The sequence below is a fragment of the Camelus bactrianus genome, chromosome 20, assembly GCF_048773025.1.
Source record: "Camelus bactrianus isolate YW-2024 breed Bactrian camel chromosome 20, ASM4877302v1, whole genome shotgun sequence".
Taxonomy (NCBI): Eukaryota; Metazoa; Chordata; class Mammalia; order Artiodactyla; family Camelidae; genus Camelus; species Camelus bactrianus.
This window is the reverse complement of record NC_133558.1, coordinates 23,195,690-23,216,005: the sequence shown is the minus strand read 5'-3', so window position 1 is coordinate 23,216,005 and position 20,316 is coordinate 23,195,690. Positions and strand designations below refer to the sequence as shown.

Below are 20,316 nucleotides of genomic sequence, written 5' to 3'. Positions count from 1 at the left end.
GTTCTCCTCCCTGTCCTGGCTCTCCCCCTCTCCCCCATACACCATCTGCAAGAGACCCCTCCTATACCTTTCAGATTGAAATGGTAAGGGTGCCTCTTACAGAAGAAGAAGTTTACGCCCTGTTTAGTCAAAGTGAAGATGGCTCACAGCAACAGAAGATTTGTCGGTGTTTCTGCAACTGTGATGAACTGGAGCCACGGCCCAGGGTTAGAAACACCTCTTCTTTTCTGCATTTTTCTCCACATTTGATAAAGAAGTGCAGTCATAGTTTAAAAAAATAAAAAGGAAAAGAAAAGAAAACCCCCTCAGGGATTTTAACTCTTAGACCCACCACAGGTAATTGGAAATCAGAGATTTCTACCCAAAAAATGGAGACACTGGTTTTTAAGGTTCAGATCTTGCCCTGAAAGGAAGTAGGAGGAGATATTCTGACTCTTGAGTCACTACTCAATGGCCAGCAGCTTATCTGGACACAGAGTACAGTTTGCCTATTGAGACCATTGTACCTATTTCCTCAACTTCCACTTTAGCTACCTAGCTTTAGATTTCTGAAAATAAATGACTTAAAGATTGTTTTCTGATTCCAGCTAGGGCAGGGTCAAGGTGGCTGGGCCTCCCAAGGATCTGTCAGCATCTCCTGAAGTCTGCCAGGGACCAGGAAAATGATAGGGGTGTGGAGGGCAGATAAATACAGATGGTGATTTTACAGCATCTGAAGAGTATTTTTTGGCTGATGAATTACAATGCTCATTAATTTCCAACTCAGATTTGGTCTCAATATTCCCTTTCCCCAGAGCAGGACTACTCATTTCTAGCTTTGGGGACTTTCACCCAGTCCATACCTACACCCTGGAGGGGCAACTGTACCTATAAACATGCACGCACGCACAGATTTAGTCTCCCACACACAGACGCTCCCACCCCCCTCCTCACATGGGCACCTACAAACACCAAACACCCACTCTAATTCCCACACACCCTAATGGAGCATCAGTTCTACTGATCTCCCGGAAAATACCAACTTCCCTGCCAAGATGACAGAATTAACTCTATCTCTAATTTTTATTTTGTATCCACACTGAGCATTGTACCACACTGAGCATTGTAGAGGGTATTCATAGGACATCAGCAAATACATTTTAGAGTAGAATATGATCATCTAGTATTTATTGGCTCATACTATGTGCCCAGACCTATGACACTATGAGAAAGGAAAAAAGAATTTTAAGGGTCTCTGTCTTCAGGTAGTTTTTGTTTTTTTCTTTTTTTTTTTAATTGTGATATAAAGCATATAACATAAAATCTAGCATCTTAACTGTTTTGAAGTGTACAGTTTAGTAGTGTTAAATTTATCCACATTGTTGTGCAGTCACTACCAGCATCTATCTCAAGAACTTTTTCATCTCACAAAACTGAAACCCTGACCCATTAAACAACAACTCCCCAGTTCCTCCTCCTTCCAGTCCCATTTTACTTTCTATTTCTATGAATCTGGCTATTCCAGATACCTCATACAGTATTTGTCTTTTTGTGACTGGCTAATTTCACTAAGCATATTGCCTCAAGTTGCATCCAGGTTGTTCTTTAAAAAAAAAAGTTTTTTCACAGAAAAATTTGAATACATACAAAAGTATAATGAGCCTCTATGTACCCATCATCCACTTGAAGATTTATCAACTTATAGCCAATCTCATTTCATCTATACCCCTAGCCACCTAAATCTCCTCAAAATCACAAGATTATTTTGAAGCAATTCATAGAGTTTTAAATCAGACTAGGGAGATAACTTTCTATTAATGTGACATTTAAAGCTATTATTTGTATTTTTGTATGTGTTCAAAATTTTTTAAAAAAGGAAAAAAGGGACTGATGGAAGAAATACTTCAAAGTATTAGTAGGTACTGGAGACTAATTAGAATCCAGGGATGAGCGAAAGGAATAAATCAAAGATGGTTATAAGTCTGACTCACTAGGACAATGTCATTGATGCGTGTGGGGATGTTGAGAGGGGTATGCTCTGAGTGGTGACGATAAGGAAAGATGAATTAAGTTGGGAGTGACGGATATCTAAGTAAAAATGCGCGTAGCCTGTGGAGAAGTTTTCTAAGAGGGAAGACGGTGGATAGAAACAGCATTGTGGCGAGTACACCCAGCCCTTGCTTGATTCTCATCATTGTCCTCCCCTAACTGTGTTGTCCCAGGTTGTTTACACAGAACGATTTGAAAGTAAACGAGACAAGTACTCATCCTCCATTAACCTGATCCGCTGCTCACGTTTTGAGAGCATGAACACAAACCAAAGTATGTCTGATGAACAAGTACCGTACACAACATCTTCCATATCTCAGGAAAACCCAATACCAAACTATGAGGATGTGGAGAAAGTTTGGCCTTCTGATAATTCCTCCAGACTCTTCTCAACACTCCCTGAAGCTTCCGAATCTCAGGTCAGGGATAGACCACCCATGCCTTACTTGGCCTCATCTCTTCAACCCCTCATCCACACCATCATCCTGGACTTCTCCATGGTACATTTGGTGGATTCACAGGCTTCGGTCGTATTAAGACAGGTACGTACTAAGGAGGCTTTCACAAGAGCTCTGATTCCTTCCTACCACCACCACCCCAGCCCTGATCCTGATTGAATCCTCTTAGTCACCAATCAGCTGCTCTCTGACTCCTAGGCCACTGGAAACAAGAATACAGAAGACAGTTTAAGGTCAGCCAGAATAAAAAGAAAATAAAGCAACTCTGATTTACTGAACTGGGGTTGGTTCCATATGCATGGCATATTATTTCTCAGTGACTGAAAAATAGAAAATTCTTAACACCATTGAAACAGCAATCTGTGCCCCATCCCGCAACCCCAGCACATCCTGGAAGTTAGCTACAGAATTTTTCAAGGAATAGGTTCAAATACTATAGAAAAAAGCTCACCAGGAATTCTCCACTCTTCAGCTGCTCAGAGTTAGGCACTGTAAAAGGCACTCAGATGTGAGGAAGTTGTGATGAAATCACAAGCGTGGGGCTGCCTGATCTAGTACCTTTAGGGTCCTCCCCAGTTCCCTCTTCACTGCCTGCATCTTTGGGCGAAAAGGGCAGGGAAGATTTTTCCTTCCAAAGCTGTATTCCCTGAATCATGGCTTCTCTCCCACTTTCTGGTTTCTTAGGCAGTTTTCATTTCTCTCCTTCTTGTACAATATGGACACTTTAGGTGCACAACTAACCGTGTTGGCTTTACTGTTTAATGTCTCATAAGTACAATATCTTTTTTTCAGCCAGCTTATCTCAGTTCTCAGTCCTCTGTCTCACTCTTGTTCCTGTTGGCAATGGCTCAGCTTACGCATCCTAAACCCACTTACTTCCTAGCTCTGACTGCACCCACCTTTTTTTGAGATACGCTGGCTTTCCTTCTTATTCTCAGATCCTATTCTATCAAAATATTCATGAATATTTTATCTTACATCTTATTCCTAAGGGAATGTGATTCTGTCTTAAGTGGGTTGAGCTCCTCTTTGGTCTAAGGCAATAGGAAGCTTCTCGTGGCAGAAAGAACATTGGTTAGTGATCTGTGGATATGTGCTCTGCCCTGGCTTTACTGCTGCTCACTGTCCATCAGACGTGGTAACTTAGTAAACTGCACTGGGTCTTGGTTTTCTCATCTATAAAATTAGAAGCATGGAAGAGATTAATGTTAAGGGCTTTCCTATCCACAAGGTCCTCTTTCCACCAACCCCTCCCCCCTCATTTTCAGACTCAAATATACTCAATCGTGTCTTGTCTTTGAGGCTTTTCCATCTTAGGTCATACTACTGGGCTGTGTTCTTGTCTCCCAGTCTCACACTGTAGCTGTAACTTCAGATTTCATTGAACCTACATTATTGAATGCCTACTCCCTGCCAGACTGAGTTGAGCACATTTATGTACACTGTCTCATTTAGTTCCCACAACAGGCCTGAGAGACAAGCTGTATTTCCCTGGAAGAGTCCTAGGCTCACAGCTGGTAAGTGGCCTGTCCAGCGCTGGAACTTAACATCTGACTTTATATTGCTCTTCTCCCTGCTCTTTAGTACAATTGTGCCATCCTCACCTCCTCTTGTGTCTTCCTTTTTTGTGGAAGCACCATATGTCCTGGTCCTTGGCATGACCCAGCCACATCTGCCCTATGATGACTTTCTGCTCCAGCCCCATCACTGAGGCAGTGTCCAGCACCTTAACTCTACACCCCTCAGAGATCCATGGTACACACTCATACTTTAAAAATACAGGTTTCTTCATTCCTTTTGCAGTTGTTATATACCGTCTTGTTGGAGGTAATAGTTATATTTTGTTTACTTTATAATTGAAAACTGAAACTCACTAAGAAAATTCCCAGGAGTCATTCTTATTAGAGACAACCACTCAATTTAGACTTCTTAATTCATGAGATTTCACAAATTGAAGTTGCTTTTCATTTAGAGTGTACCTATAGTAGCTCTTTACCAAATGACTTAATGATTTACCATATAATCAGGAATGACTTTCTTGTGTCCTTTGGTAATTAAAGAAGTCTAGTCTGTCTGTTTTACTTGTTTTTTTTTTTTTTTTTTGACACTTTAACTTAGTGCTCAGGGATGGAATCTGCTCAGTCTTAGAGTACTATGGTTAACATTGACTTGCTTTGAATTGAACATAAGGATTTATTGCCCCAGAGCACATACACTGGCTGAGGTATACTTGAGGTCGACATCTGATGTTTATTAATCTTATATTAAATATCTAACGTTTTACTAAAGTCAAATATAACTTTGCAGAGCAGCTCTGAGTATGACCCTCAGGGTTCCTGAATACCATTCCCAGCTATATCACTTGACCACCTCTGGGCCACATTTTACTGCTTCTCCTTAGTGAACTCCAGAGAGATGGGGGTCACATGCAAACACTAAGCAATAATGCCACGATATGGTTGTTCATGAGGACCGTCCAGTGTGTTCCCATCACACTGTACCTGTCTCTCTCCTAGCAAGTCCTCTCATGAACAATTATCTCTTTATGTGAACTGATTCCCCCCTGCTTAAGACCATGGGCAACCCTCCCTCTTACTCCCCACCCCGTGAGAGACCATCTAATTCTCTTCTGTATTCTTGCCACTTTAGACATTTCCTGGCATATAGCAGTTCACTCATCAAATGCTTATACAGCTGAATGGGGTTGCAGAGGTACATTTACCCCGGAAGAGTGAATGACCAAAGAGGTTTTAAAATTCAGCTAATTAGTGAGTGTGAGATCTCTAACACTGATTTACTCTCTCCCCACAGATGTGCAATGCTTTCCAAAATGCCAACATCTTGGTGCTCATTGCAGGATGTCACTGTGAGTATCCTTCACCCTATGAAGAGGTCTGTGTTTCCCACCCTGAGTGCTCTCCTTCCCAGGTGTCTGACCCTGTGTGTGTTCTGGGTTTGATTTGTAGCTTCTGTGGTCAGGGCATTTGAGAAGAATGATTTCTTTGACGCTAGCATCACCAAGGCCCAGCTGTTCCTCACCCTCCACGATGCTGTGCTATTTGCTTTGTCAAGGAAGTTGCCAGAGCCCTCTGAGTTAAGCATGGATGAATCTGAGACAGTGATACAAGAAACCCACTCAGAAACAGACAAGGTTGGATGATGTGAAGCACTGGGGTAGAGGGGGTGAAGTGGGGGTGAGGTGGGGGAAACACTTGATCAGATAGAGATGAGCAAAGTCCAGGAAATGTTTTTGAGTGTGGCTGTGTCAGAGTTTGAGATGTTGAAAGGCACTCTTACCAGCTGTTAAATAGCAGTAGACCTGAGTCCCAAGTTCCCACACTGCTATGGTATCTGGGTGTCATTCAGGATCCTTTTCCAACTGAAGGGAGGGTTATCCAAGCCAGCAGAGACCTCAAAGATCCTTTCACAGCAAGCTCAGTTAGTGCCAGTTCCATACCAGTGAATAACTGTTTTAAATATTTCCCTTAGCTATCCCTTTAGAATCCACCCCTGGGGTGGATTGAATGAATAACAGAACTGATGAACTAGCAGAGGTAAAGATCTGCCAGTCTAACTTTATAACTAGAGCAAAAGAATGGAGATAAAGCTAAAGAAGACAGCAGGAGACCAGATTACCAAGGATCTTGCATGTCCTGCCAAGGCTTCCGTTGAGGGCTTGGAAAGACAAGTAAAATCAAGAAGACAGGATGTTTGCAAATGCTGCCAAGACCATTGCTGCTTAAATGGCTGACCATAAAATCCAGGCTAGCTAGAAAAGCCAGAGAAATTGGAAGTTATGGATTGATTGAGCCTGAAGAATGGTAACTGAGGAACCAGAGGGTATAAGGAAGACAGAAAGCAAATTTAGACCAGATATATTCTCTGCTTTGTCAGGAGCCCATGATTTTCTGGTACCTATTTATTCTGAGATTCCCTGACTGTTCAAAAATTAAATAAAATTGGAAAGTTTTAATCCACCTAATTGTGTGTATTTCAGAATGGAGAATCAAGGCATAAAATGAGCAGCAGTTTTATCGAAATCCCCAAAAATAAAAGTCCAGGTTTCTCTACACTCCAGGATCCAGTAAGAGAGGAGGAATCAGAGCTAGACTTGGAGCTGGATCGCATTCTGGAGTCAGAACAAGAGCCTGGGCTAGATCTGGACCTAGACCTGGATCACGAGATGGAGCCTGAGTCAGAGCTGGAGCCTGAATCTGAGATGGATCCAGAGACTGAGCCAGAACCTGAGCTCGAATCCAGGCCAAGGGCTCAGACTTACCCTCAGCAGCAGTACTGGCCTCTGTATCAGTCTTTGGCTCCCAACTCCGCACCTCAGACTTAGCCTAGGACACAGTCAGAAGACACATCAGCATATGAATTCGTAGACATCCGAGGGCAAACCACTGAGGATCCCTTGGAGATGAACTAGGAGTAAGGGCTCAGATTCCCTTGGCAAATCCTCCCCACCCACTTAGTCTGGAGACCTCAACTAGTTACAACTAGTAGGACTTGCTTTGGGATTCTTCCACCTGCTGGCCTTCTTCTGCTCAGCACTGGGATCCCACTCCCAGATCACAATACTCAGCACGAAGAATTGTCTCTGAATTCCTTATCCAGGCTCACTTCATTTCACTTTCAGCAGGTATTCCAGTGAAGGATTTCCTTCTTCACACACCACACTTCTTTTGTTGTTTTTTTTTTAGACCATCTCTCACTTACTTTTTTCATCTCTGTTCCCCCTTCTACAAAGAGATGAGGCTCAAATAAAATATATAACTCTAGTTACATTTGGACCCCTCCTGCTTCTTCTCCCTTCTTTGCATTCTGCAGGGAAATGTCAGGTGGGAGAAATTCCAGAAGTAGGTAGACATGGTGGGAAAGAGATGAGCAAGACAAAAAAAAAAAACCAGATAGCATTTGTATTTTATCTGCAAGTTATCTTCACTGCATTGACACAGCGGGAAATAGGGGTAAATAGGCAGGTGAAGTTAGATCAGCCTGTGAGGCTTGTAGTACAAAGAAGTGTTAGGCTGAAAGCGCTTTTGCCATCACTCCAAGGTCAGGATCTTATCCTGCCACTGTTTCAGAAGGCCAGTGAGCTGTACCAACCAATGAGACTTGTTAGCTCTAAAGAATTCTCCTTGGCCTTCAGATTCACAATCGCCATCTTCTTTCTTATAGGTTTTTAAGATATGGGTAATCTAGAATCTGTACTCTCGGTAGACCAAACTTAGTTAAAAATCTGTGACATACACAAAACCCTTAGGAATCAAAGAGGTCAGTCAGTACTGGTTTGGTCCAAATCCATTTTTTAAATTTCCCTCTTATCCATTAAAAAAGTATCTAGTATTAAGGTACAATCTGAAGAGAAAATAAACCCCTGGGCAAAAGTATATGGAATCCTGAACTTTATTTCCCACTTAGTAAACAAGATTCCTCTTGCCTGGGCAATCAATTTCTCTCATCTGTTAGATGAAAGAAATCCTTGTTAAAATATAAATATCTCTTATCACAGAGATAGTGTGTGCATTCACTCACTCTCCATTTACTAAGTGACTGCTACATATGTAGCACTTGGGTTGTTTCCAGTTTTGGGCTGTTATAAGTAAGGACGCTATGAACAGCAATGTAACAGTCTTTGTATGAACACTTCATTTCTCTTAGGAATAGAATGGCTGAGACATATGGTAAGTGTATAATTAACATTTAAAGAATTTTCCAAACTATTTTCAAAATGTTTGTATTATTTTGTATTCCTACCAACAGTGTGTGAGAATTTAGTTCCTCCATATTTTGTCAACACTTGTTATGATCAGTCTTTTTAATTTGAAACCTAATCAGTATGCAGTTATATCTCACTGTAGTTTATCTCTAGCTGCTTTTAAAGTTTGCTCTTTATTACCAGTTTGAAATGATTGGATTATGGTAGACTTTGGTGTCTTTGATCACTTATGCTTTGTTAGGTGAGATGAGAGCATCACTTAGCGTAGGGCTAATTTTTCCCCAAAACCGAAACAAATTCTTTCTGAAAACTCTATCCAATTCTCCGAATATTGGACTTAACATAATCAGAGGAGCCTCATGCTTTAATTAATTTTGTGTTATTTTATAAATCTGCGGATGGAAACTTTTTTGAACTCGTGGTATAAATTTGTTAAAGTACAGTTTTTTGTTGTAAGAATAACACTGCTCTTTAATGAAAATCTATAAAACACAGAAAAGCAGGGGGAAAAAAGAATATCCTGTACTTCCATTTCCTAGAGATAAATTCTGTTAACATTCTGGGGTATTTCTTTTACTTTACTAGAAAGCATACTAATGAAGTGATTCTTCCCTCCCAAAGTTATAGAACTTCTTAAAACTTCAGCAAATTAGGGGGTGCTTTGAATAAATCTAAAAGAAAATACCTCCTCTTTTTAGTTTTTAAAAAATTTTTTATTGACATATAATCAGTTTACAATGCTGTGTTAATTTCTGATGTACAGCATAGTGATTCAGTTATACATACATATATGTTCCTTTTCATATTCTTTTTCATTATAGGCTATTACGAGGTATTGAATATAGTTTCCTATGCTATATAGTGGGATCTTGCTGTTTACCTATTTTATATGTAGTAGTTAGTATCTGCAGATCCTAAAAATACTCCCTCTTAACATGCATGTCTTGTTCTTAAGGAGACTAATATAAACAACCTGGAACCTGGGAACCCTGCTGGATGCCCATACCTGGCCCCAGCCCTCTAGGCAACTCCAGGCCTACAAGTTTGCTTCCAGCATCCTTTCCTCAGATTTAGTAAATTTAAGGAAATGCCAGGGAGTTGGCAGAAATTCCCTCACCCCTTCCAGTTTTTTAGGAAGCCTTGGTTCACAGCTGCCCCTCTAGGCTCAGGGTGGGTGTCCTTGGTCAAGGTGTGAGGGTAGCAGTTTCCTTCCAGATTTTTTCACTTAAGGAACACTTAAGTGGTTTCCATGTGCTGAGCCTTATGCTTGTCTGGGGTTTTACAGAATGACCCCCTACTCTGGAGGAAACCATAGGCTGGATGGAGAGATACCATATAACCCAGGGACTGTGATGCTGAGTACACTGATCCCATGTTGTCTTAAGATGCTGCAGGGCTTTGAGGGCAAGGAGGCGGGGCAGGACTCTACCTCGCACTCTGCTGGGGGCATTGGGAAAGTTTTCTCATTTTGTTTCTTTTGTGTGTGTGTGTTTGTTTTTATTTTTATAAGGAGAACACCAAACATACTTTATTAGCACAAAAAGATCAACTATGAAAAGGCACAGCAAGCAGAAACAAAATTTAGCAGTCAAAGGGTTAGTGTTGCATACAAATATAGCTTTTCTTTTTTGTAGCCTTGTCAATAGCCATCAGGATGTAAAATAATATGCTGTTGCAGCAGGTTAGGAAAGTAAGGAGCACTCACCAGTGGTACAGGGCACACTGACAAAGAGACACACAAATGGATTTGATTACTTTAGTGAAAAACATTTAGGACAGAAGTGTAAATACAGTTCAATACTTGCAGCAAACACTAGAATTTGATATTATTTACAAAATATTCGTTCACTTAGTACTGCATACTATTCTAAGTGACAAAGAGCTGCTAATTAAAGTTATTTACAGATACAATGGTTATAAGTACCTTTTAAATATGCAATTTAGGTTTCAGATTTTCCATTAAAAATGAACTGCACTGAGATTCCATAAATTGTACTTAAGCAATTCAGCTATGAGAGTTGATAACAAGGAGATAAATTCTGCCATGCAAATTATGAATTACAGTTTACCAATAATCTCAACATCAGTAACCACTGTAGTTACTGTTATCTGACTTGCTTGGCTATCTTCTAGTCTCATTTTCTTTGTGGACCACAAACTCACCACGGGCACAGGAAAAGATCCAACTTTACAGATTAGATTGCACATGTCAACTTAAAAGCATCACACAGAGGACTGCATTTCAGCAGCTATTTCAAAGGTCTGCTTTTAGTTAAAGCACTCATTTTAAAAATTAGTACCTGCAGCCTTTAAATAAAATTCCACTATCAACTTTATAAATCTGAAGTTTTAAGAACTACTATTTAGAAAACCCAGTTTACTTAACAGTGGAGACTGAGTATAAACTATAGCAACACTTACGTGAAATGCACCATGCCCTCATGTCAGAAAATTGCATTTTTTCTTCCTAAAAGGAAAGCAGTCTTTTGGGGGGGGGGGGCTTCCAAAGCTTGATTTATAGCAACTACAAACATTGCAACTTATGAAAGTTTGTAGAAAAGTTCTTAGGAAAAATAATTTCAAACATCAGTCACACTGTTGAAATACTCATCCAATATTAATAATTCATTCTTCAGTAAGAAATAGAATTCTTCAAAGCAAGTGCCCTAGAGTGTCCTCACTCAATTACTACAGCCATTGAAAACCAAACTGTTAACTAAGTCGGCTGTGTTTTTGTAGGCTAAGTGTTTTTGTAGCCTTACTGAACACCTGTAGCTCTAGCCTCTGTTGTCTCAGTAGGCACCACGCTTGTCTAAGTAACAGCAGATCACATCTGACAGATACTAACTCTAAGCTTACTCACAGTACTCAAAAACCTTAACACTGATATGCGTGCTTGCTAAAGGTGGACTGTCTGATGCACATAAAAGCAAAGCTAGGTAATGCCCTTTGGGGACAGGTGAGTTTACTTTGCCTTGACTGGTTCTCATTCTAACCAGTGAACTCTAACTTTTTTGTTTATAATGACATTCTTTCTTAAAACCCTGTAACATTGGTGGTAAAGGGAGCCCACCAATTCCATCATATATGGCGCACCTGCAGGTGACTGCATGAAAGATATATTGCAGACCAAAAGGGAATGTACTATTTAGTGATACAGTAAGCGATGGTTCAAAAAAAAACATGCAATAGCTGGGATCTTTATAATGTTCTGAAAGTCCTGTAACAGTGGAGGAGTGAATCATATAAGTGTTGTGAGCATTAAAACTAAACTTGATTCCACTGCTCAATTCAGGCAGGCAGGGATCTGCTGTTATGATGGAAGCTCACAGAGGACTCTTGCACCCAGTCCCTAAGCTAAAAAGTGCATTCAGCTTTCTCTTCAAGAGCAGCTTCAGCTTCGTAATGTCCATCATTCCCCATTAACAGGGATTCCCTATAATCGGGCCGAGACAGTGTATGTAATCAATCTGTGTCCGGGCTTTCCAAGCTCCCTGACTGCTAACATGGGCATGGCTGTCTCCAGACACCTGACATTGCTTCTGCCTACGTGACTGCAAACAGGGTAGTTATGTCCTCTTCTGAGTCACAATTAGCTTGTGAAATTGCAGAACTGTCCTGATTTATTTCAGTCATTCCAGGAGCTAACTTTGGTCCCAGTTTATATAACAAATTACCCTACACAGTGTCTTCAAATGTATGTATTTGTGTATTGGGAAGGGGATCAATCCCCTTTCCAATACCAAGCTGTCCTCTCTCTCTAAACTTATCTACTCATCTTCTATAGAAGCCAAGTATGAATCAAATGTATCAAAAAATGTTGAATGTGGACTCACAGGGACTATAAACTGTTTAATCAAATGCCATTTGGGGGATAAATCTGAGTCAGCAGGAGAAGGACATTTCTCAATTATTCAGGAAAAGGACACTTCTCATTAATTCAGAAAAGTATATTTTTCTTTGAATAGGAAAGAGGGGTTTTGACTGCTTGTTATAAGTTCTCATGGAAAACATAAGCCCACAGTATCCTGCAACCTCGGTCTCAGTAAGGTCCTAGAATGCTGCCAGAAATGATGTTCACACCATATATAGCGCTTACACTGTTTTGCCTCTCCTTTGAAGTCCACTTCCAGTTCTACCAAACTTTTTTATCAGCATCCAGTGAACTTTGTGTCTTTGTAGAACAGGAACATTTTTTCTTTCCACCCCAAGGATCATGTCAAGAGTAGGAATCTCTTCTTGCAAGTCTTGTTTCTGGGGTAACATGTAAATCACTATCCATTTCAATGCTTATTTCAACAATCTGAGGAGTTTCAGTCACACAATTTTGCTTCCTCCTTGAAGAAATCTTGGAAGGCCTTAATCCCATTTGTAAGGCAACATTTTTCTCTCAAGGGACTGACTGCTTGGTTGCTGAGGAGCTGTCTCCTATACTGATTTTTTTTGTCTTTGACAGACAAACGTCTACTGGAGTTCATGTCCACATTTTCACTACGGCTTCCTCCTTCATGGCTGAAGAGACTCTGGCACCTGTATTTGAAGCTATTCCATGTTTTCCCCACTTTATCCATTGATTATAAAATCATGACCAATAGCAGGCAGGGCTTTGGAGGGGTAGGAGCCTTGAAGGAAATGTGTGGTTCTTCTGGCCACAGATACTCATGGTGGCCACTTACACTCACTGAAACTTGCCCACTGGTGTTCATTCCTCCCCAGAACGTGGCCCTCTGTGACACCTTGATATAGCTTATAAATGCCGTGTGGGAGACAGAGCAACTGAGAGGATCCCCACTCTCCCATTCCACTGTCACCCTGGGTGTCCCTTCTCTTCCTGGAAGCACTCATCTATTAACCCTTTGCTGGGTGTCAGGCTCCATCCTAAGCACTTCACAAAAGTTAACGCACTGTTCTGCACATCAACCCTATGAGGTAGGGCTTTATTACTCCTGTTTCCTAGACAAGGAAACTGAGGCCCAGGAGGTTCCGCTGCCCTGGATCCAACCTGAGGCCCCTAAATCTATATTTTGTCTACTGCTTAGTATCTGCCACAGTGAAGGGGCAGAATAAATCCAATAGGGCAAATTTCTGGCCTAGAGGGAAAGGTAATGCCAACAAAAGGAAAAGAAGCAGGGTCCAAATGAAGGACAATTCATACTTACTGAGTGCATACAATGGTGCCAATACTTTGCAGACATTATCATATTTAATTGTCACTTCCTCCAGCATTGTACTAAGTGAAATAAGTCAGACAGAGAAAGACAAATACTGTATGATATCACTTATAGTTAGAATCTAAAAAATATAACAAACTAAAAAAAGAAGCAGACTCACAGAACAAACTAGTAGTTACCAGTGGGGAGAGGGAAGGGGGCGGGGCAAGATAGGGGTAGGGGATTAAGAGGTACAAACTATTAGGCATAAAATAAGGTACAAGGATGTATTGTACAACATGGGGAATATAGCCAGTATTTTATAATAACTATAAGTGGAGTATAAACTTTAAAAATTATTAAAAAATAGTAGTCACTTCCTCCAATGCCTCTTGAGAGGGATAAGTATTGTTTTTAACAGGGTAAGACTCTTTAACACCAAGGGTATGGCCAAAGTCGCAGCTATTCAATGTCAATGTCAGAATTCAAACCCAGGTTAGATGTCAAAGATTAGGCCTTTTCTTTACTGCTTTGATTTGGGGAAAGGTGGCTTTTCAGTGCCTTTGAACTGAAAAACTCAAATCAGTGCACTCGTGCCTCTTGTCTGTCCCTGTCCCCCTACACACACACACACCCAGACACCCATGGTTTTTACATTCTTTCATAACATCCCACACATATTCACTGAGCATCTACTATGTATCTGACATTTTTCTTTTAGGTGCTGGACATACAGCAGTGAACAAAAGTCACTATCATTCTAAGGAGCAGACAAAACAAATAAACAAAAACAAAGACCTCTCCCTCCCCCAAAAATCATTCTCAGGTGCACTGCCAGAGGGTGTATAAACCTTTCAGGGGTCCAAACAAAGGAACATATTGAAATACTGGTTTTGGATTGAGAGAGACAATAATTTTAATGACTGTGTAACATCTTTTTGCAAGTCAGATGGTTTCCAATTACGTGCTTTCAACAAAATTGAATAAGGACCTCCTGCAGTTATCAGCTGTTGGTTGTTAAAATAAGTTTTGATGATGATTACTACGTGATTCTGGGCACATTTGGAAGGAGTTTTTAAAAACTGACTAATATTGCTATGCAAAACCCTTTCCATTCCCAGAGACTTGTTTTATGTGAACAAGTTTTCTTAACCATTACCAAAAAAAAAAAATAGAGTCATTGGGAAAAATCGCCTACCTTTGCACTACATATTTGCAATAAAATTTTCTATCACAAAAATGGTCCTATGTTATTTTGCACTTGATCTTAGCCAAAAGGCCGAGAAGCGATGATCCTGTTATTTTGATTAATCATTGCAATAATAATACTCGTAATGATAGGTAAGAAAGTTTTCAGAGGATCATGATCCCGGATGTTTTTACAAATTAAATTGCAATGTAAATTCACATTCATGTGGTATAGTGTGATAAGTGATCAATAAAATATTTTAAGCATAAAATTGCATTACTTAAGGGTAAACTTCTGTGAGAGTAAAATGAAATAGAAATACAAGTTCAAGGAGAAAAGGGAGTAATGCAAAATTTCTTATAGTTAACAAAGTGATTTTACTTTTTTTACATATAAAATAAAACGAATGACAGTGGGTATCAAGTTGCTATTGTATTTAAATTCCATTGGAAGGCATCTAAATCTGTGATACAACACTTAAAGTGTCAATTTCCTTTCCACTTTGTATGCCTTTTATCTAGTTTTCTTGCCTAATGACCCTGGCTAGAACCTCCAGTACAAGACTAAATAGAAGTGGTGAGAGTGGACAACTTTGTCTTGTTCCTGATCTTAGGGAAAGTTTTCAGTCTTTCACCGTTAAATATGATGACAGTCTCCTATTTCAAGTTTCTTGAGTGTTTTGCAAGGGGGTACTTTCAGAAAGTTATTTTAATGAGTAAGGGAGCAAAATGAAAGCTCCGGCTCAGGTTCCGTAGGGGCTCCAACCCTGCTGTACCTACAGCACCAAGCACAGTGCCTGCACGTAGATGGGGCCCAGTAAGCATTTGTGGAGCCAACTGTCTCACACTTTCCCCCTTGCAATTTATACTCCAGGGATACTATGCTTTTTATGGTTCTCCCACATACCTTGCTGTCTTTTCTGGCTGGAGTTTTTTTCCCTCCCTTCTATTCCCAACTGACACCTATTCAATGCTTTCCAATGCTGCTCAGGTGTCATCTCACTCAAGAGTTGCCCCTCTCCTTACCCCTTCTCAAATTGAGCTGAATGGGCCTCTTTGTTTGTGGTCCTTTGGCACTTTGTACATCTACTGTATTTATAATCCCCCAATAAACTAGACAGGTGATATGGTGTGTGGTTAAGAGTAGGAATTTGAGAGCCTGGCTGCCCAGATTCAAAACACTGACTCCTCCTAGTTTGTGTCACTTTGGTTGTGCCTCAGCTTCCTCATCTGTCCAGCAGAGATGATAATAATAGTACCTACTTCACAGGGTTGTTTGAGAGTTGAGGGACAACAGTATTTAGTAAATAGTCATTACTGTTAGCTATTAAGTCCTATAGGGCAAGGCCTATATTTTCTTCTTCTCTGCTCACAGCCCTTAGTCTAATGCCTGGGCTGCAGTGGGTACTCGACAAATGTCTGTTGTGAGTGTGAGCCTGGTGGAAAGTATCTGAAAGAAGGAAAAGAAAAATGGGTTTGACACTGCACATCAGGTAGAAATTGGAACTCAAATGTTGCCCATTTTTATGTTATTTCCTAAGCTGTCTTCACTCTGGCCCTGAGATTGCCAAACTGGAGAAATTGATCCTGTGGCCAGAGAAACCTCAAAGAATGTACATAGGTCACAGGAGCTATTCTGTGCCTGCCTGCTAATGAATGTCAACAAATATGTGTGTGGCAGATTTTAGTCAAAATTTGTTTTCTTTATAGCCGGGGAATGAGGAAGTGGGGCAGACAAACCCTCATCACATTAAACTTTGGTAGCTATCATTACCAAGAATAAGGAACTAAGAGTCGAACACGATCAGCATAGGTCAGTTTTGCAACACCCTGCTGCCTCCCCAGAGCACCTCCAGGAAGCAGAGCAAGGGCTCCACCTGCCTCCACCACCACCAGTCTCGGTAACCTCCTCATTGCCAATCTCCTCCACTCCTCTAGCCTTCATGCTGTGGCCAGAGCATCCAAAAGGACAAGGAGTTGAGACCTCAAAGAACTTTCATAGTTTCCCAAGTCAAGGCTTTTATTCTTATATCTCATCCACCTACTTCCCTCAACCCTTCATCCCGGCACAATTTCCTTGTGAAGTTCAAACTTTTATATAACAAAGTCAGAAAAGGGGTTATCTCCAAGTAACTTCTGTTCCCAAGCCTCTCTAGGGATCAGAAGCCCAAGAGGCTGACTTACTTGCTTGGAAAGTGCTAGCTGCTCTGGGTGTATCCTATAGACTGCCCAGACAGGCTGTGCTGGATATTCTGTTGGCCCCTCCAGAAGCACCCTCCACCCTTCTCCACCCGGATCTGTGGAGGCTGGCTTGCATGGACTGCATCACCTAGGCAACCCTGCCTTCTAATTTCCAGTTGGGTTTTGTCAATGGGAGGCACAAGCCTGAGACGATGATTGGAGAAAGAAGTTGGGCATTTACTTCTCTGTGGGTCCATGGTTATATCCCTTTATGAAGGGGAACAGCAGCTGTTAGGCAGCTCTTTCTACAGCTCTGTTATGGGTTGAATTGTTATCTCTTTCTCCGAAAAAAGATATATTGGGGTCCTAACCCCCAGTACCTCAGATGGTGAGCTTACTTGAAGATAGGGACTTTACAGAGGTAATCAAGTTAAAATGAGGTCATTAGGAGGAGACCTAATCATGAAATACGGCTGATGTCCTCATGAAAAGAGGAAATTTGGACACAGATTGAGACATACATAGAGGGAAGATGATATGAAGAGCCATGGAGAAGACAGTCACCTACAAGCCAAGGAAAGAGAACAAAGCCTTCCCTCACAGTCCTCAGAAGGAGTCAACCCTGCTGACACCTTGATTTCAGACTTCTAGCCTCCAGAGCTGTGAGACAATACATTTTTGTTGTTTAAGCCACCCAGTTTGTGGTACTTTGTCAAGGCAACCCTAGCAGACTAATAAAGGTTCTCATTGGGTTCTGGTAACACCTCCACCCCTTGTCCCTTCAGGCCTAGGGTGGTAAAGATGCTGGCTATTGCTAGTCCCAGGATGCTTCCCCATCCCTAGTTGGTTTCCCTTAACCCTGTCCACCCCTCAATCCCTTTGTTCAATTATTTTCAATTATTCTGTTGAATGTGCCTTCTGTTTCCTGATACAGAAGTCTAAATAGAATTATGTTTTCCCAATATACTTCACAAAACTATCAGAAAGGAAAGATAAAATTATACTGGGGCACTCTAATTATGTAGACATCTACTGGGAATCTTATTCAAGATAAAGCATCTGATATATTTTCACTTTCTTCTGTTGTCCATTTTATTTCACAGGACATAGGAGAAGCCATAAGGGGAAGTGACACTTTGGATTTAACTCAGATCAAAACTTTGGACAAAGTGTGAGAATTCATGGTAGTCAAGGCTGGGAATGTTGGATGTGATCAAACATGTATCCTACACTTTAGGTGCTCATATTTCAAAAATTTCAAAGAAGCATTAGGGAAGATCCCAGGGCACTCTTAAAAAGCAGCTCAAGAGGAATGGGATTTCTGCAGAAATCAAATTCTGACACTGCTTATGAGCAGTAAAAAACACAATGGCTCATGTCTTCTGAATACTTCTACTTTTACAAGCACTTGCAGCAGTCATGGGAGAAGGGGTATCCATTTAACTGAGAAAGAATACCAAAGAATGGCCACCACTTTTAAGAACAATTTCTGGAAGGGTAAAATCCAGAATAGAAGAAGTCCTGTGAGATTGTAGGGGAGTGGGGAGAGGTGAAGTGGTTTTTTCTTTAAGAAATACATATATACTTCTTAATATATTAAATTTTTTATATATTATACTTTTATATATAACATATATAAATATTTTTATATTATTTATATATGCTCATTTATTCAATACTAATCTTCTAATAGAGGTGAAGTGATTTTTAAAGCTACATTTAAAGCAACAAGCACAAAAAAGATACAGGCTTTAGAATAGTGGGAAAAATCCAAAGTAGCTTATAGGAACAATTATAGAGGTTTTTAGAAAAAGTGTAAAGAAATTGAAGCATGCTGGGAAGATGGGGGAAAATAGATGAAACAAAAAAGGAAAAATGGTCAATTCTGGGAACTCAGTCCAGTGACCTCGACACTGAATCTGGAAAAATTCTCAAATGAATTATTAAACAGATGGCTGGTAAGCACTTAGAGAAGCAACAGTCACTCAGAGTCAAAATACGTATGACTGATTCATGCCAAGCTAAACATATTTTCTTTTTGATGGATCTGCACCAACCCACTTGGGTTTCGGCTTAACAATCCTGTTGTTCCTCTCTGTTTTCTCTCTTTCATCCAGATCCAGACCTTTCTCATAAACTGCACATGATTTATTCTTTGATCACACAAACATCTGAGCACCTAGTAAGTGCTGGACACTGTGCTAGGCACTGAGGATACAGCAAGGAAAGCCCAAACAGGGTCCCTACCCTCATAGAGTTTACTTTCTGGTGGAGAGTAATTTCCTGATTCTGGGACTTTCCTCAGCCACCAGCTCGCTCCTGTCTTTTCTAAACTACATGTAGTTTTCCTGAGCTGGCAGAATCCTCAGACTCCAGGGCTTCACTCTCTGCCCCAACTTTCCTTTTGTTTTCAAGTATAGTTGGGAGGAAACTGGGTTGCAGTTTTCTTTGGCCAACAGGTGCTGTCCTCTTTTGCAATATGCCCAGAAATGCTATCATTCAGGTTCCATGCAACAGATATTAATTATCTGTATTTCAAAGTTGGCAAACCTACGCTTCCAGCCTCATGTTCCACTTCATCCCTTCAGTCATTACCATCCCCAGTCCCCGCCTATAAGTTTCCAGGTCTGTGCCTTTTTGCTCAATTGATTTTCTTATTCAGGAATGCCTGTCATGTCCTTCTCCACCTATGGAAATCATACACATTTCCTAGACCCAGCCTAAAAGCTGCCTCCTCCCTGGCTGGACTACGCTGCTCAGTAAAATCCTGCCCGAGCCCCCATGCTCGACTTGTGTGGCACTCTTGCACTTTCAGCTTCCTTTCTCAACTAATTACTTGTCTGTCTTCCCCACTAGAGCCTAACTTCTTTAAGGGCACGGGTCTACAGAGGTTCCACCCTGTCCAGCTGCAGAACTTTACAACACGGGTAGGCAAACTAAGGCTTGAGCCAAGGGTGGTTTAAATAGTGGGAAGAAGATCAGCAGAATATTTCCTGATCCATGAACATTACATGAAATTCAAATTGCAGGGACCATAAATAAAGCTTTTTTGAAACACTGACAGCCCCTATTTTCTATGACTGCTTTTGAGCTCCAGTGTCAGGGCTGAATAGTTAAGAGAGCTTATGGCCCACAAGCCTTAATGTCTACTGTATGGCCCTTTAGAGAAAAACTCTGCCAACCCTGCTTTACAACACTGATTTGATGATTGAATCATTGTGTCTGAACACCAAGTTCTGAGTACATGTCCCCTCCAAATTTTTGTTTCTTTGTGTAGTGGAAGTAGTACCTACCTTGCCTTTACAGTGTCAAGAACATCAAATGAGACAATGCACTCAGAAATGTATAAAAACATTCTATAAATAAAGACAACTGAAAAAAAAATAAAGACAACTGTGTTTATCATGTACTACAAAGATGATTAAGTGGTAAAATAAGAAAACATGATTAGTTTTTATTCTCCCCCTTCCTTTATAGCCTTCATTTGAATTTGAAATTTTAAGAGAAAACTCACTTTTAGTTTTTACTTTTTTAAGCAATGATAAGGTCACTGGTTCCTTCCTTCCAGTCTTTCTTTTGTGTTGCTCCC

At 40.6% G+C, this 20,316-nt stretch overlaps 1 protein-coding gene and 2 pseudogenes across 2 annotated transcripts in view; 1 reads left to right on the top strand and 2 right to left on the bottom strand.

Moving 5' to 3' along the window:
* The window catches only part of SLC26A8 (solute carrier family 26 member 8), a 52,280-nt gene extending 43,544 nt beyond the window's left edge, over positions 1 to 8,736 (top strand). Inside the window, exons 16-20 of one of the 2 annotated variants that reach the window (XM_010949017.3) lie at positions 75 to 206; positions 2,202 to 2,570; positions 5,298 to 5,352; positions 5,453 to 5,637; positions 6,484 to 8,736. In XM_010949017.3, coding sequence (XP_010947319.2) covers positions 75 to 206; positions 2,202 to 2,570; positions 5,298 to 5,352; positions 5,453 to 5,637; positions 6,484 to 6,828 — 1,086 coding nt within the window. In that variant the 3' untranslated portion in view covers positions 6,829 to 8,736. The remainder of the gene's footprint in view (positions 1 to 74; positions 207 to 2,201; positions 2,571 to 5,297; positions 5,353 to 5,452; positions 5,638 to 6,483) is intronic. The other variant, XM_074348568.1, reaches the window with a different exon arrangement.
* A 100-nt stretch (positions 8,737 to 8,836) lies between these two features.
* Positions 8,837 to 12,779, bottom strand: LOC105064178 (suppressor of cytokine signaling 5-like; annotated as a pseudogene).
* Positions 12,780 to 14,495: 1,716 nt separating this feature from the next.
* Positions 14,496 to 14,649, bottom strand: LOC123615087 (U2 spliceosomal RNA; annotated as a pseudogene).
* Positions 14,650 to 20,316: the final 5,667 nt, after the last annotated feature.